At 30.6% G+C, this 18,611-nt stretch overlaps 3 protein-coding genes across 3 annotated transcripts; 2 read left to right on the forward strand and 1 right to left on the reverse strand.

Annotated features, from left to right (window-relative positions):
• The first annotated feature begins 506 nt into the window (after positions 1-506).
• LOC135954469 (cuticle protein 16.5-like) lies at positions 507-1,013 on the forward strand. Its single transcript, XM_065504647.1, has 2 exons — positions 507-554; positions 625-1,013. The coding sequence occupies exons 1-2, from the start codon at positions 543-545 to the stop codon at positions 886-888; spliced, it is 276 nt and encodes a 91-aa protein (XP_065360719.1). The 5' UTR covers positions 507-542; the 3' UTR covers positions 889-1,013.
• A 4,704-nt stretch (positions 1,014-5,717) lies between these two features.
• Positions 5,718-6,448, reverse strand: LOC135954468 (vitelline membrane protein Vm26Ab-like). The gene is made up of 2 exons (XM_065504646.1): positions 6,402-6,448; positions 5,718-6,129 (listed from the first exon to the last, which is right to left on the reverse strand). The coding sequence occupies exons 1-2, from the start codon at positions 6,411-6,413 to the stop codon at positions 5,860-5,862; spliced, it is 282 nt and encodes a 93-aa protein (XP_065360718.1). The 5' UTR covers positions 6,414-6,448; the 3' UTR covers positions 5,718-5,859.
• Positions 6,449-7,019: 571 nt separating this feature from the next.
• LOC135954467 (vitelline membrane protein Vm26Ab-like) lies at positions 7,020-7,517 on the forward strand. Its single transcript, XM_065504645.1, has 2 exons — positions 7,020-7,068; positions 7,143-7,517. The coding sequence occupies exons 1-2, from the start codon at positions 7,057-7,059 to the stop codon at positions 7,410-7,412; spliced, it is 282 nt and encodes a 93-aa protein (XP_065360717.1). The 5' UTR covers positions 7,020-7,056; the 3' UTR covers positions 7,413-7,517.
• Positions 7,518-18,611: the final 11,094 nt, after the last annotated feature.

Consider the following 18,611-nt stretch of genomic DNA (forward strand, 5'->3'; position numbering starts at 1 on the left):
ATTTACAGTGTGTGTGTTTGTGCTGGGTTGATTTAGTTTGTTGGTAGAATTTTAATTTTTTTTTTGTTTAATTGTGTTTGCTTAAACAGTTATTTAAAAGGTGTTTCCGTTTTTAATTGCTCTTGCCAGTTTGGTGACAACATATTTAGGATATCAAGTACAGACTTCTAGGGTATGTTATGTTTTAGTATATGAAAAATTCTGCACATACTTAGCGAATTTATTCTAACTAGCAGAGTTACAAATAAAACAAAATATTATTGATTATTAAATAGGAAGCATTTTATTTAAACTAACACCAAATTGACAACAATTTAATTCAAAAGCACAAGCACACAGCAAAATATGCTTTACAAACTACTTGCACTACCAAGTACTAACCTTCTTCTCCAACAAGACATTACCTGACTAAATTAAGCAAATTTTATTTGATTAACCAAATAATCCACGACATTTTTTTATTATAAAAACCCAATTATAACTACAAATTAGTATCAGTTCAATAAGTTCTGTAAAACTAAACAAAACAAAAAAAAATCAAAATGTTCAAATTCGTAAGTTTTAAATCACTCTTTTTCAAATAAAAACATCAATTTATTAATTTAAATATTCTTCAACTTTTAGTTCGCTTTGTGCTTGTTCGCTGTTGTTGCCTTGGCTGCCGCTAAACCCGGTATTGTGGCTCCTTTGGCTTACTCTGCTCCCGTAGTAGCTGCTGCTCCCTACACTGCTGCCTACACTACTCCCTATGCTGCTGCTTATACTTCACCCTATGCTGCTGCCTACTCTGCCTATCCTTATGCTGCCTCTCCTTATGTTGCTTCTCCTTATGTAGCTTCTCCATACTCCGCATATCCCTATGCTGCTTCTTATGTCTTGCGCAAGTAGATTTGGATTTAAAGGATTTAATGCTGTGATACGAGTGAAAGAATTTGTTTACGGAATTTATATGACTGATGAAAAAAATAAATAAATTTACTCTTATAGAGTAGAATTTTTAAAACGAAAGTAAATTTTTAGTTTTTTCTCTAAATATTAGTGGTTTAGTTATTATGTAGAATCGTAGAAAAGGACATTGTAATCTCCTTAAATTAGATTAATTTCAAAAGCAAGTGATCTTATGTGATAATTTTAACAACTTGGTTATAACTTCATGTTACAGATTAACTTACTTATCAATGACTACTTCATACCATTTACATTACTTGGAAGTAGTTTGGTAATGGTTGATATATAAGTTACGAAATTCAGAATTAATTCCTAACTAAAATACTTTAGCCTTTGAATGATTACATTTTTGTTAATTCAAATCTATTTCTAATTGATTTAAAATATTTTCATTCAATTTGTTATGACGTCTGAACGCACTCTAACTGTGGAATAATAACTCAGAGTCTAATTTTAGTTGTTCAGTGAATTGAAAATGTTTCAGAAGATATAAATACAATAAAAAAATAATAATACGATCGCCTGTTTCAAATCCATCAATATATTGGCTTAATTTCATTAAAAAACCAAAAGGCGTTCGATTTATTAAGTGTATAATTTGAACCATTTTTGTTTAGTTAATAGCCTTTAAGTAAATAAATTATACAATTTATTGCAGGGTTTTCCCAAAGTTTTATTAAATTAAAATTCTATATGAAATTCTTTAAGTTAATATTTCAATTCCATTAAGTTAATGTTTAAGCAATTTAAAATCTATATCTACTATATGCAAATTATAGATGTTTTTTAAGTTATGGTAAACAGATGGCAAGGAAATATATGAATTGAAATTTGTTCTACATATTTCTATATTTTTAATTTTTTTATATGAAAACTTTTCGGTTTTGGGGGTTGAATTCTTATTTCACCCCCGCGCCTGTATCCGCGCCTGCCTTAAGGTATACCTAAAAGACGAACCTACTGAAAATTGTTAAAAACGGTTAATTATTTCAGCTAGCCTCTAGCAGAATTTAGCTTTAACGCTCATAATTGCATCGTTTATTTCAAAAACCAGTTAAGCAACAAAAAAATCCAAAATTGAGTTATTGGGCGATTACTGTTTTGTAAAGGTAAATGCATCATTTAGTGCAAACAAATTAAAGCCCAGAAATCCGTGCAGAAAGAATTCAAGTGACATCACTTGACTGGTTTCTGCCTATGTAATACTAGGCCCTAATCTATTTTTTTCATAAATGTTGTAGGTCTCAATCAATATCGTGATATGAATCATTTTATGGCTCATAAATTTTCCAAGAAATCTTTGGAAAAATCTTTCTATTATAAAAATTCTCACAAATATGTTTAACAAAAATCTGTAATTTATTAATATTTTATATTTGGAAATTATTTTGAACCATTCCTTCTACCTAAACCAGGAATTCTATCAACGGACAAGTGCTCCCGATTCTATTTAATAACATTGGAATCAGTTTGATGGCAGACCTATAGTAATATTATTACAATCAAAATCAAAAGTGAACTATTATGCAGAGTGTGCCAATACAATTCACCAATCAATACCCAGCAGTATAACAAGTAGTATCCCTTATAGACAGAATTGTCACTAATATTTCACCATTGATTGTGCTTTTATAGAGCAGATAGAAGTCAATTGTTTACTTTACATCCCAGGTAATATAGTGTGAAGATAATTGTCACTTTAGTGTCTGTACGTAACCTAAAGTGTAGTCACTAAACGTTTATTTTATACTAGCTGACCCAGTGCGCTTCGCCACCCCAATTAGAAGAAGGAAATAGTACTATTAAGTCTCCTTTTGTGAAACTAATTGTAAATGTCTAATTTCATGTTTCTGGGTCCATTATTATAGAAAATGCTAAATAAAGTTACCACCAAAGTCACCTTTTGTGAATTCAAATTCATTTAGAATCATGTATGCCTAATTTTAAATATTTAGGTTTATTATTATAAAATATTCAAAAAGTACCATTGCAGTAAAGAAATAGTACCTCTGATTATCACTTTTGAATTCACATTCACTAAACCATAACCCGTCAAGTTTGAATATTAAATTTGTATAGCATTTCCTTATCAACTAATTTTGTTTCTGAAGCACTTAATATTTAATTTTTTTAAAACCGAAACCGCAGTTTTGAAATTCTTCTGTTTATAGAAAATTCAAAAAAGTACCCATGAGAGAGAATAAAAAAAGCACCAAAAAGCAGCCATTTGTGGATTCCCACGCACTCAGGCCCATGTAAGCTTTATTTCATGTTTCTAGGTTCATTGGTGAAGAAATTACAAAAAGTACCATTCGAATAAAGAAAAAGTACCAAAAAGTCTTCCCCTAGAATTCTCACTCACTTAGGACCATATATGCTTAATTTCATGTTTCATTGTAATAGAAAATTCAAAAAGTACCCTTAGACGAATGAAAAAGTACCTATAGTTCAGTTCTCACATTTTGGTACCTAAATATAATCCCTTATTTCTAACACTAACTTCACTCAGATACATATAAGCTAACTTTAATGTCGATAAGTGAAATAATTTAAAATATTAAAAAAGTACCATTAGGTGAAAAGTACCAATTTCCCTTTTCCTCCTTGAACACCCCACAAGTTTGAAATTTAAAAATATTCCATTTGTGTCTGTGTTAATATGCCCCAGAAAAAATATATTTAAAAAAAAATATCAAACTATTTACCCGGATTTGGCCAAATATACACCATGGCACTTGAGTTCCAAATAACACCCTGTTAGTTAATTTTTGTATGCATCCAGGAACCAATGTTAAAAAAAATTATCAAAATTGGCTTAATAATTTCAAATATAATGTATTTTCCCGATTTTATCCCCTTTTTGGTACCTTTTTTATCCCCATTGAGGTGGTCATATTTTATTCAAATAAATTTCTGTAACGTGGTGGGAGCTCATAATAAAATATTCGTATGTCTATGTCAAATTATAGAAAAACATATTTTATGAAAAAGTACCAAAAATAAACACAATTTTTATGCCTTAAGGGTTCAAATTTCCAAAAAGTACCAAACTTATATTTTTTATTTTTTGATAAGTAAAAAATACTATTTAAAATTTGTTTCTATGCTTACTGGTTTAAAAGATACATAGGGTGCCAAAAAAGTACCAAAATACAGTTTTCTCCCCTAAAAGGTTCGAATTTCGAAAAAGTACGAAACACCTGTCAGTTTATTTTTTAAATGGAGTAACTTGCAATTTCAAGGTTTTTTGTATCTTTATTAGTTTTGAAGATATAAGATTACCGGATTTACCCGTTTTTACCCTTTTTACCCTTTTTACCCCCTAAACGTTCGAATTTCCAAAAATCCCTTCTTTGTGGATCGTTTTGGGGAGGGGGGAACCCACAGTTAAAATTTCATGATTCTAGCTTGAGTCGCTTGGGCTGTGGGATGATGAATCAGTCAGTCATTCAGTCAGTCAGTCAGTAACGTTACTCTTTTATATATATATATATAGATAGATTACATCTAAGATTTTTAAAGCCAATTAAAAGGTCTATAACTAATTCCTGGTAATTTCCAGCCTTCTGATTTCCTAAGACATTTTTCACAACGGCAAGAACATATTTTCAAGCCGCGCTTCTAAATCATTCATTTGATCAATTCACAAGGTCTCTTATCAGTCATATTGTCACAATGTCCTAATATATCAAGACTCGGCAGCTCGGCTTAACCGACTCTTAGGCATTCGGCTAAGGACTCTGCTGGTTGGTTACGATAACACAATAAACATAGCATACAGAGTAGTATTATTTTAGGACACTTTTTGTTTGAAAAACAATAAAAACCATTGTGAAATATTAGGACATTATGACAATATGACATGATAAGAGACCTTGTGAATTGACCAATTGAATGTTTTATATCGTTGTATTTCATTAAAAGTCATATTTGTGGGCCATGAATAATACCAGCTTTTAGTTTCTCTCTATTCAAACATGTAAACCTTTTTGAAAGAAAGAAAAAACTTGGATCAGTTTTAACTAATACCTTCAAATACTGCTTTATAAGTCCTAATTTCATGTGTAATGGAGGCAAAATGATGTTATCTGTGGAAACCAAAGACGGGTTTAAACATTTTGTTTTCCAACCGTCATGTTTTCTCTCAGATGTCATTATTTCTTGATCCAAAAAATGATTTTTCAGTTCTGTTCGAATCACTTAAATATTCACTACACACTTGACACACAATGTTTGGAACCCACGGCTTATTCAGGACCCTAATATTCATCTTAAAGAAATTGGAATCCCTGTTTTTCAGGTTTTTTATAGGTTTTCTAAACTTTTTGACAGTGTGTTCTCTACAAATGTAACAAAACATATTTCGGTCATTGCGAAATGTTAAAGTCAATTTATTTATAGAAATGTTCATATCAAACGAAACGAAAGGGGCACACGAATTTACTTATGACAGCCAATATTGAAAAATGATCATAAAGAAAAACAAAACACTATATGGGAATCTCGGCTCTCATTCGTTCCAATCGAATTATGTGAAAGTAGTTGGAATCGACAGAATTGGATTGGCGACAAATTCGGTTGTGATCACGAAAATATTTCTCTGTGAATAGCTTGGTGATCAGAAAACCAGTTGGAGGATGATTTTTTTTTTCAAAATTTTTTTTTTCAAAATTTTTTATTTACGAATGTTTTCTGTCTTAAGTAAATATTCTAATTTTGATGCTTTCAAAGGCCCTTATTTAAACATAAATAGTAATAAAACCATAAAATTTTTCGATATTTTTTTTTAATTCAACTCTTTAAGAGTAAAATTGATTTATTTTGTCAGTCATATAAATTCCATTATCAAAATATTCTTTTCCTTTCATTCAACTGAAAATCCAAATCCTTTATACCCAATTGGCCTACAATCTACTTGCGCAAGACATAAGAAGCGGCATAAGGGTAAGCGGAGTAAGCAGCGGTGTAGGGAGAAGCTACATAAGGAGAGGCAGCATAAGGATAGGCAGAGTATGCGGAGTAGGCAGCAGCATAGGGAGCGGTGTAGGCGGCGGTGTAAGGAGCAGTGTAGGCGGCTGTGTAGGGAGCAGCAGCTACTACGGGAGCAGAGTAGGCCAAGGGGGCAACAATACCGGGTTTAGCGGCAGCCAAGGCAACAACGGCGAACAAGCACAAAGCGAACTAAAAATATAGATTTTTTAAAAATAATTTTTTTTTATAAAAATTTTATAATTTCATACAAAAATAGTTTTATCTTGAACAAAATTATTATTTTTTTAAATTTATTCTTTATTTTAATTAATTTTAATTTTATTTTTCTCAAACAACAATAATATTTTTTTAGTCAATTTTTTTAAATTTATTTTCTTTATTTTTATTTTTTTTAATTTTCAAATTTTTTTTCTACAAAATTTTCAAATTTGTTAAATTTTTTTTTGTTAAATCACACTTACGAATTTGAACATTTTGATTTGTTTGATTTAGTTTTACAGAACTTATTGAACTGATATTATTTGTTTGATAATTTTACCTATTTATACTTTGTGTCCGTGTCTATCTGTCTGTCCCTCTGTCTTTCTGATGCCTTGAATAGCTAAAAATTTTTGAGTGCGACAGCCAAGCACGTCTCTGTACTTAAGGTCGCTTGGTGTGGTGTTTACTAACTTGGCTTAAACACTTTTTTTATGTTTTTGTTTTCTTTTTTTTTTAAACATTAATGTCAACTAGGTTTATATTTCCTATTTGTATGGATTAGTAAAATAACTGAAACATTCATTAAAGGTTTCAAGAATGTTCGATTTTAATAAAATGTTTAAATTAAGTCTTATGCACAATATATGTTTTAAACATCAAGTGTAGTAGCCAAACAATTGTTATAATTCTTTTTCAGTTTTATAACCATTCTCAATGTTAAATATTTAAAAATCTATAAACAATAAATACGTGACGTGGCTAAGAAATATGCTAAATATTTCGAATTATTTTTTGTTAAACGAAATAAAATCGGATCAATTTTTATGTTTAGTATAAATACTACAAACAGAATTTATATTGTTACAGTTCTATTTGTTCAGTAAACAAAACAACTTCAAAAAAAAACCTAACAAAATGTTCAAATTCGTAAGTTTTAAAAATAAAAAAAAATTATTAAAATTTCTATAAAATTTTTAATTATCAAAATTCTTCCCATTTAGTTCGCTTTGTGCTTGTTCGCCGTTGTTGCCTTGGCTGCCGCTAAGCCCGGTATTGTTGCCCCCTTGGCCTACTCTGCTCCCGTAGTAGCTGCTGCTCCCTACACAGCCGCCTACACTGCTCCTTACACCGCCGCCTATACCGCTCCCTATGCTGCTGCCTACTCCGCATACTCTGCCTATCCTTATGCTGCCTCTCCTTATGTAGCTTCTCCCTACACCGCTGCCTACTCCGCTTACCCTTATGCCGCTTCTTATGTCTTGCGTAAATAGATTTAAGAATTAAGGAGTTTTGGATTGATTGTTAAAGTTAAACTTTGTTGAATTTGATAACGAAAATATGCTGCTAAAATAAAAATTTTGCTAAAAAAAATTAAATTGAATTTATTTGTATTTCTTTAAAAAAAAAAAATAGTTCTAGATTCTAGATAGATTGAAAATTAACTAAATATTTGAGTCAAAAGATAATGGTACTGCCAGCATAGCTTCTTAATTCAGCTTAGTCATATAAAATTGGACAGAATGATCAAAATATATTGGCCTGTTTCACGATGTCGAAAGAAAAATGATTCAAACTAATTTGTATGCAAACAATTCGAATAAATTTAAAAAAAAACTGAGTGTTTTTCATACAAATTTGTTCGCCTCATTTTTCTTTCGACATCGTGGAACAGGCAGTATATGTATATTAGGGTGGCCCTTAATAAACGATAGTCGGATTTTGGCCATTCTCACCCCAGTTTGGTGAACATTAGTAAAAAAATCATCCTGAAAAAATGTTAGGTAAATCGGTTGGGGCAAGCCCTCTGAAGTGTTGAGGGAAAAAATGCATTTTTTCAGTTTTTGTAAAAATTTTGTCATTAAAAAATTACTTTTCCAATTTAATTTAAAAGAATAGAAATGTGTACGCAATTGTCGTTCTAATGAGACATAAAAAACAGAAATTGGTCAAAAAAATTTAAAGTTATTAAAAATTCACGTGTCTCAGGCAACTAGAACAAGAAAGGTAGGAACAAAATTAACATAGTTCGAGAAAAATTATAATAAATGCTAATTTTTAGTTAAAATATATCCGTATTTACTTATATTCTTCGTAGGATACCGTTAACCTATTCTTAGGTATGAACAAAAAAATAAAATTTTTTTAACGGCAGTTTCAAAACTCCATTTTCAAATTTTTAAAAATTTTGTTAAACAAATTTCAGAATTTTTTGATCATCTCATTGGGATTTATTAAGAATATAATAGGGAATAAAAATGTGAAAAAATTATGAAAATATCTCTTATAGCTTTTACGTACCTGCGATTTAAATTTTGAAATTTTCGAGAAAAACCAATTATTTGGCAATTTTTTGGCGAATGAGCTCTATTTCCTTACTCTTATAAATTTTAAGCAAAAATTATTCAGAATATTATAGTCCAGATAATTCTAAATATAGTCTGAAACTTTTACTAAAATCGGAAAACGTTAACCCTTAAAGGTCAAAGGTCAAATTTTTCAATATTTGGAATTCTTCATGGAGAGATAGCGAAATATTATATACTTTTGGGCCGATTTTGATGAAACTTAAGAAAAATATAACATAAACTCTAGGGTTTATAATAACAGCACAAGAATGGAAATTAACGCTTAATGGCACTTGGGGTTAAAATGACCCCAAACTTTTAATTTTTTATGGTTTTAGAAGTTTGTTCATCTTATGAAATATTTCTTTCAACAAAAAATTTCGATTAAAGGTAAATTTTTCATTTGATTTTGTTCATGTTCCAATGTCGCGTTCTGGTACCTTAATCATCGTTTGTTTACAGTACTCAAAATCAATATCAAAAAAAGTGTGTCGCGTTCGCTATCGTAAATAGGTCTTTTTCAAAAACAAACGTTTTCTTACTATTATAATGTTTGAGGCAAAAGTTCATGGTACTGCCACAATAGCTTAGGTCAGCTTAATCATGACAAAATTGACCAGAATGTTTTGAACATATATCGATGGCTTATTATAAAAAAGGCGTAACTATTTTTTTTTTTCAAATATATCAATGAAAAAAGGGTTATATTAAATAAGTTCATTAAAATAAAAAATAAATTTTAAATTAGAAATAAAATATGATGTCTCTTTGTGTCTAAAATTGTATGGATTTTATTAAGTTTTTTCCTTCTCCTATAAAGTAACAAAAAATCTAGTTACGCCTTTTTTATATTAAGCCATCGATATACATATGTATTCTTTTTCTTAGCTACTTTTAATGACATTTTCTTCTTAGTCAATATTTCTGTCAACAACAAATTTCTATTCACAGTAAATTTTCATTTAATTTTGTTCATGTTCCAGTGTCGCGTTCTGGTACCTAAATCATCGTTTATTTACAGTAATCCACTATCATTCTAATCAAAAGGCTGAAGAATTTTGAATCAAATCGTAATCAAAAAAAGGTACTGCCTTTAATAATCACACTTAACATTTTATTTTAATTTTGAAACTGTGACGCGTTCGCTATCGCAAGTAGGTCTTTTTTCAAAAACAAATGTTTTCTTATTTATACAGTTCACCTTCGTGAATTTGTAATTTTTCATTTCCGACCCCATAAAGTATATATATTCTGGATCCTTATAGATAGCGGAGTCGATTAAGTCATGTCCGTCTGTCTGTTGAAATCAACTTTCCGAATCCCCCAAATAACTTACATACACGATTCGTACATCAATATCTCCGTAATTCTTCCGGCTCGGTTGCTATTTAAAATCGAGAAAATCGGTCTACAAATGGCTGAGATATAAGGAAAAAACCAGGACAACTCGATTTTTGACCTATTTTTATACCCTTCACCATGAGTGGCAAGGTTATATATAAGTTTGTCATTCCGTTTGTAATTTCTGAATCGTTATAGATAGCGGAGTTGATAGCCATGTCCGTCTGTGTGTTGAATTCAACTTTCTGAAGCCCCCAAATAACTTACATACACGAATGATACGTCAATATCTCCGAAATTCTTCCGGCTCGGTTTCTATTTAAAATCGATAAAATCGGTCCACAAATGGCTGAGATATAAGGAAAAAACCAGGACAACCTCGATTTTTGACCCATATCTGCATTACTAAATCATTAATATAGACAATATGGATATCTAATGATAGATATTTCAAAGACCTGTGCACCGACGTATATAAGACCGTAGTATGTTGGACCTAACCGTTTTTTTTTCTCTAAATTAAAAAAAAAAAAAAATTAAAAACTAAAAAAAAAAATTTAAAAACAACTGGAAAAAAATTTAAATTTTGTTTACCTAAAAATATTTAAAATTTTTATTTTAAAGAATAATTTGGTGAAGGGTATATAAAATTCGGCACAGCCGAATATAGCTCTCTTACTTGTTTGACCCATATCTGGATTACTAAATCATTAATATAGACAATATGGATATCTAATGACAGATATTTCAAAGACCTTTGCAATGACGTATATAAGACCATAGTAAGGTGGACCTAAAATGGGTCAAAATCGAAAAAAATATTTTTTAACCCGAATTTTTTTTTTCACAAAACTTTTTTTTCGGTAAATATTAAAAAAAATTTAAAAACCAAAAAAAAAAAATTTTAAATTAAAAAAAAATAAAATTTTTTCTACAGAAAATGAGAAAACAACTTTGGAAAAAAATAAAATTTCGTTTACCTTAAAATATTTAAAGTTTGTATTTTGAAGTATAATTTGGTGAAAGGTATATAAGATTCGGCACAACCGAATATAGCTCTCTTACTTGTTTAATAACAGCGTGTCAAAAAAATATTTATACAACAAATGTATATGTCAAAGAAAAAAATAACTGTTTAGAAATCTTGACTGACTCCAAAGTTATATGCATTTAAATTTAAAAATTTAAAAAAGGCGATTTTTCGCTAGTTTTTGGGAAAAAGGTACTTTTTTTCTTTTAAAGTTATCTCAAAAAATTCTTGAACGATTTATTAGGAATTTATACTTTTTGAAAAGCTAAATTTACAATAAATATTTTAGATGAAAACAAATTTGAAGATTGTTGATACCGAGGGGACCAGGTCCCTCCAAATAACTCCTATTTTTTATGTAAAATTCAAATTTAAGGCAAAAATTCTCAAATCGCATAGACGATATCAAAATATAGTAAACCATTTTAGATGGCCAAATATGTTCTTAATTATTTTGTAAAGGGTTCCGATAACCCCGCCCCTGGTATGGTTATTATAGATAAAAAATTAAAAAATCCCATTTCTGGGATTTTTCAATACTTTTATTTTGGGAATTGCGGAGGATTCCTAATTACAAATTTCAAAATTTGTTTTTATTTTTATACTTTCAATAGAAAAATCTATATCACTGTAAAATGTCATTAAAAAATATTTAATTTCAATTTGAAAAATTTGTATATTTGCAAAAACTCAATAAAAAGCATTTTTGTCATATTTTTCAAAGTTATATATATTTTTGAAAAATAGACAATATCCCCTATCCCCTATCCACTATCCACCTTAAGTTTTTTACGTGGTAAATTAATTAGGGAAAACTTAACATTTTTGAAAATGACAATTATCAACATAAAGTCAGGTTATTCGACTTTGCAAGACGCAGATGTTTCCATTTTGCTAAAGAAGTGGCCACTTAAAATCCGTACGGATTAAATCGAGCATGAATTTTAAATGAAACAACATTTTATACATGAAATTAAAGGTAATTTATTAAGCTTTAAAAAATATATATCTGTAGGTTTATGTGTCTTTATGCGTCCCCATTAATAGCTGCACAACTTTTCTTCCCACTTCTACCGTTATTCCAGCATATTTATTCCACTTTGTTCTCATCAAAATCTGGTTATTTACCGTACCTGCTCTCTTTTTCAATTTACGTTTAACAATTGCCCAAATATATCTCGATCGGACGAAGATTTAGGCCATTTCTTTAATTGATGTGTTTTGGTATAACATCAATATTATTCTCATTATACCGCCTCGTAGTTGTATTTGAGTAATGACAACTTGTCATTGAATAATGATAACATGGCTGAAACTTTGTATCAGATGTGTGACGTCTTATAAATGACAGCAATCGCTTTTCCAAAATCTCTTTTTATATATAATTCTGAAAATTCTTTAAAAACATATCTGAAAAGCTTGACTCTTCAAACCGCAGCTGCGGATTGCTTGTCAAATTAATATTTTGGTTAAATTTTACGTATTCATATTTAAAGGCCACACAACCACGAGCTACCGAGACGTAAAAAAATTGACCTGATATCTGCCGAAAATCAGATTTTGGCTATCTTTTAACCCGACAAAGTCGGATTTTCTAGATATTTGTGCACAATTTATTTCTAGCTTCATTTCCCATTGTGTCTACACTTTTTAAAACTAAACATAATGACTTGCAATTCATTATAGAATAATGGTAGATTTGTTGCTAAAAACCTGTGTAAATCTTATTCCATTTTGATAACAGGGGACGTTGTTATGATTACTATAGTGCGTACGAATTTTAAGTGGCCACTTCTTTTGATGCAGTTGAAAACAAGTTCTATTTTTTTGTAGCGTTCTGGATTTTGAATTTATTGTTAATATATTGGTAACAACAAAACGACAAAATCTACATTTTACACTAAAACTAGCACTAGTTTTATAATGGACTTACAATTGTTTCTTTTTTTTCTATTTCAAAGTAAATGTTCAAATGTCGCGTTCTGGATGGTGGAAATACCCATATAGCACATATTGGCAAGCTGGTTTTTTAAGACAGATTTTCATTATCTTATTATTTCTAATAATAAGTATTTCTTGTCGCAAAAATCTTTCAGAATTTCCAATGTTCCCCTAAGTTTAACACATTTTTTTTGATTACCTTAATACTTATATTCCAATGATTGTGTACAATTGTTTAATGCTCTTTTTATGAACTATATGCAACTTATAAAGATTAAAAACAAATTTCTTTCATATGTAAATAATTGCTGTTGTTGTTGTTGTGTTTACCCTCTTAATGTCAGCGTCACAATTATTGTCATTTTACATGTCTACTGCAAGCTAGTGTCCTGGCTGTCACCAGTAGAGTGGTAGTAGTCCTTCTTCAGTCAGTTTTTTTGTATGTTTGTTTTGTAGCTTCATCTTCTTTTAATGTTGAATTTTATTTGCGTTGTATTTTTTATTCTTTATTCACTTGTTTAATTCATTTCTCTGGTTGTGTCTTTTTCATACTTTTTCTTAATTTTTTTTTTATTTATTTTTTGCTCTGCACATTTTAAACTGTCATTTACAGTGGGTCTGTGGGCGAGTGCAGTTGTCTGTTTAATTGTGTTGATTGTTGAAAAGTGGCACATGAATTTTATATGTTCATATACATATGAGCATTTATAACATTTTGGTTGAATAAAGGGGTTGTTCAAAATAGGTGGAAAATGCAGGACTTGTTAAGACTTTTTCTAGGCTGCTTAAAATTTTATGAAATGACAGCCTCAGTATTGTTTCTGTTTTCACATAGTTTTTTTTACTAATTCATTCTCACCACTTAGTTTTTTGACAACTGAGTTAGGTCTTTGACAGGAGAGTTGCTGATCTATGTATATTTCTCTATGGTTTTGCATTCGTGTTTCTGAATCAGTGAAATAACTGAAAAATTTATAATTTTTAACTCTTCACTGTCACACCCTGTATTTCGATGCATTTATTCAAGTATGTTTTCATATGGAGATGAACGGCTTTATTCATTCGTTCCATTTATGAGGAGAACGATGACGATGATATAGCGACAATGATATGCGAGTGCAATGTTTATTTTATTTCATTTCCACTGACCCATGAGTGGCCATTGATGGTGCGAAAAATATAAATCCGTATAAAGTGGACGACAGCAAGTACACATTGCCCTAATACCTTTTAAAAATGCAATATAAAGGAGATAGTAACAATAACCAAAACTATGAAACAAATTAAAATACAGAGATTTTTAAAAATACTGGGAACTTTCAAAGCAGGTTATTTAAAATTTCTTCAAAGTATCGGGAAATATATTGGTGTATGACTTAGAAATGTGGGATTCAAAATCTTGGCCATTGTTAGCTATGAGCTTTTCCCATCTTTCTGGCAACATGTGGTTTCCGAGCCAAAAGAACTGTTCATCTTTTGAGGCCATGAACGTATCAAGCCAACATCGGATGCTCTGTTCCAAAGTGAGGCGTATCCCAGAGAGAGCTTTCTGCATCGATCGTAACAATTGGTAGTCGGACGGGGCAAGATCCATCTAGCTTCAAAAGTATTTGTTGCATTTTGTACAGGCTCCATGTGATGGTCTTGCTAGATTTCATCATCTCATAATAGATAGCACCCTTTTTGATCCCAAATACATATCATTACCTTAGTGCCATGGATATTTGACTTGAAGTTGTCGGGCTTCACTACGACCTCTTACGCTTCGGGTATCGTAATGAAGCAATTTTTCATCGCAAGTAATGATTCAGTGCAAAAATTATTTTCTTTTATAGCTTTCAAGCATAATTTCAGACATGCAACATCGTCTTTCAAGGTCTCTCAGCTTCAATTCGTATGGTACCCAATTTCCCTACTTTTGGATGAATTCTGCTGTATTTTATTTTACAGCCGTAGCGTGAGCCCTAAGTGTATTTGAATATAATTGCTTTTACATAAAAAATGAAAACGTTAAAAACGAAACCAATGAAAATGATGTTTTTCCATTTTTTTTTTTAAGAAATGAAAAGTGTTAAACAAAGATTATTAAATTAAGTTCTGCACGTCCAAGAGATCAAAATAAAACAAACTTATTCTTATGGTACAATTTGTTTGCATTAAAAACCAATTTTCTAGAGAAGTATTAAATAAAATACATAGTGTCAGATCGAATATTGGTGTATGCAGGCGCGGATCCAGAGGGGGTGAAATAAGAAATTCCCCCCCCCCCTAAAACCGAAAAGTTTTCATATAAAAAAAGGAAAAAAGAAAAATGTAGAACAAATTTGAATATACAAACCCCCCACCCCCCAAATGGTTGACCTGGATCCGCGCCTGTGTTTGGTTAGAAAGTTCCTCATTTAAAAAAACTTTGTCCCAACTTTACCCAAAAGGATGCATTTTTTTGGATTTGATGGAGTCTGTAGATCTGTTGTGGATCGGTCTAACTCCATATGCGGCAATTTTGTTTATTAACAATCATGTTAGACCAAAAATTTGCGATAAAACAGTCGTCTATAAGTTGCACGAATCGATGACAGATTTTCAAATTAAATCTGGATACTTTGGTAACGTTGTGCAAGCGTCAATCTATTCATGATGATTTGATTTGAGTAATCTGATAATCTGACATATTTCCTGTTCACTTAGGAACTCTACATTAAAGAAATTCTCTGGAAATTTCGTGAATTTATTTTATGATTTTATTATTTCCGCACAGATACTTAAAAGAGATTCGTAGTGATTTCTTCTGTTTTTTTCGAAATAAGACGTGTTGTCATAAATGACTGGTTTATATACTAGTATCAGCACAAATTTCTCTCCAAAAAAATGTATGTAAAAGGAAATCACTTTAAAAATTAGTTTGAGGATCAATTCATAATTGACCATAGCTCCCATATAGAGTTGTCAAACCGGTTTTCGAATTATTCGAAAAACCGGTTTATTTTAAATTTTCCGATTTTTTTAAACCGTTTTTTACAAAAGGACGATTTTCGAGTTATTCGACAAACCGGTTTTTTGTCACGAATTATTCGACAAAATCGAATATTTCATTTTAAGATTTTATGCGATTACTTTTAATAATTATTTATTCCCCTTTTTAATTTTAAACAAATTTGAATACAAAAATGTTATATTTAAATTAACAAAGCAATGTTAGCAAACTTTAACAGACAGAAGTCAGAAAACATATCGAGCAAAAAATAATCAGATGGCTTTTTAATGTCACCTGTAATAAATTCGCCTTGTTGTATCGTATGCAGTAACACTTTTAATTGACTTTTTGGTCAGAACTAAATGAAAATTCATCAAACTTTGATTTAGAATATATTGAAAGTGACTCGCAAAATTTAGAAGCTCAGCTCAGCTTAACATTAAAAGAAGTTCAAAATCTACACAAAAGAACTAATATTGCAACAACGAGCGACTTAAAACAAGATTTTAATTATTTCGACAAATTTTCAAAAATATCCATGTTTCTTCTTTAATAAAAAATAATTTAAGGAAAAAAAAATTAACTATTGTTATTATATAAAATATTTATTAATATTCTATTAATATACATCCTTTCTGTTGACTGAACGATTTTTTAATTTGTTTTAATAAAAAAATAATTTAATATACCTCAATTCTTAAATTGACAAAAAAGACTAAAAACCGGTTTTAAAAAATTAAGCTTTTTCGAATTATTCGAAAACCGGTTTTTAGAATATGTCGAATATTTGACAACTCTACTCCCATATAAGGCCTACTTTCGAGAATCACTTCAACAACCATAATCTATCTACATAAAATTCAACACAAATAAGTTTTATATGGAACGAAATCACACGACCTAATTTGATGACAATCGGTCATAGCTTCCATACAAGGCCCACTTCCGAAAATCACTTTAACAAGCATTCGTCTCTTAAAAATGTTGGTAACCAAATAAAATTTATCAAAAATATGGTGATTGGGCTTTATAAGACCCACATATGAACACCTCCGAAAATTACTCATGAGAAAAAATTCTTGAAATTTTAAAATGAAAATGATTTGTTTCATATGAACTAGGTGACGAACTAATAAACCTAAAAATTGCTTATAAGAACAAGAAGGAGTATTAAAGCTGTATTTCGCAAATATATTCTTACAAAATTGCATTATCAATTTGAATTTAACGCCCTGTAGCGGTTGTTTGCAAGATTCATCATGTTTATAAACATATTCATCTAAATTTTAGATTCTAAACTTCTACTTATCAACAATGTTGATAACACCCTTTATTAACATTGTTCATAGGTATGACAACATTATCTGTTAAATCTGCTAACCTATTGAAGCTTCGAATAGCTCTAAGTGATCATTGTGGTAATAGAACATTCATGAAACTGCTAGAAGATGGCAGTGTGTATATAAATAGTAACAGTGAATTGCAAAGCAGTGAGTGTATAGTAGGCGCTGTTATACAAAAACCGCATTATTGTTCTTTTACCACTCAAGACCTTGCTTACCATAGTGACATCATGCCAAATCAGGCCAAAAATAAGTGGGCACATTAAGAAGTCTTATGAATGGAAGCATCCTCTTTAGTAAACATTCTTTGATGTAAATTTCGGTATTTATAGAGCATTTTGTAACATATGTTTGGCTTTGTTTGCCGCAACTGCATATTGCTTGCCATACCAAGAACTTTTTGGGGAAAATGTCTGCTTTTGGGTCCTAAACTTTTCTACAACATTCCCTCGATTATCAGCTACATACGTAAGTTTCGTCATCCATTATGCAGCTGGTATATTTATACCCTACACCACCATAGTGGGGAGGGTATAATGCGTTTGTGCAGATGTTTGTAACGTATTGTATTAGTCTAACACCCACCTTATAGTATACCGATCGACTTAGAATCACTTTTTGAGTCGATTAAACGATGTCCGTCCGTCCGTCTGGTTGGCTGGCTGTCCGTGTAAACCTTGTGCGCAGAGTACAGGTCGTAATTTTGAAGATATTTAGATAAAATTTGGTACATATTGGCCCAAGGACCAAGCCTATTGAAACTGTTAGAAATCCGTCCATTATTTCACCTAGCCCCCATACAAATGTCCTCCCAAAATTGGACTTGATCGGTCATAAATATTTAATTTATATAGGTATCTCCACAAATTGCGCTCCAAATAAGTTTTATATATACAAAATTCATGTCACCAAATTTTGTTACGATCGGTCCATAATTAGTCATAGCTCCCATATATACCCGCTACCGAAAATCACTTTAACGTGCATAAATCGCTTAAAAATGTTGGTATACTCACAAAATTCAACATAGTAAACTTTCATATCACACGACCTAATTTCATGGTGATCGGTCCATAATTGGTCATAGCCCCCATATAAGGCCCACTTCCGAAAACAACTCAAAAATATAAATTATTGAAATTTTAAAAGAAAAATGTTTTTGCTCTTTTACTTAGTGTAGGGTATTATATGGTCGGGCTTGACCGACCATACTTTCTTACTTGTTTTTTTTTATAAACCTTTTTTTATTAACCCTGCATTGGCTTTAACTTTTCTTACCAAATAGTCAGAGTACTGAGCTAACCGGACTGGTACCGGATGTGTTGGGAGCTTTTTTGAAAATGGTTTTCTATTAATAGGCTTTAGAAACATCATATGGACCATTCCTTCTACCTGAACCAGGTTTTCTATCAACGGACAAGTTCTCCCGATACTGTTTAATAGAATTGGAATCAGTTGTAAGACCAAGTTCGGTTTTGTTGAAAATAATTAATAAT

The sequence above is a fragment of the Calliphora vicina genome, chromosome 3 (assembly GCF_958450345.1).
Source record: "Calliphora vicina chromosome 3, idCalVici1.1, whole genome shotgun sequence".
NCBI lineage: Eukaryota > Metazoa > Arthropoda > Insecta > Diptera > Calliphoridae > Calliphora > Calliphora vicina.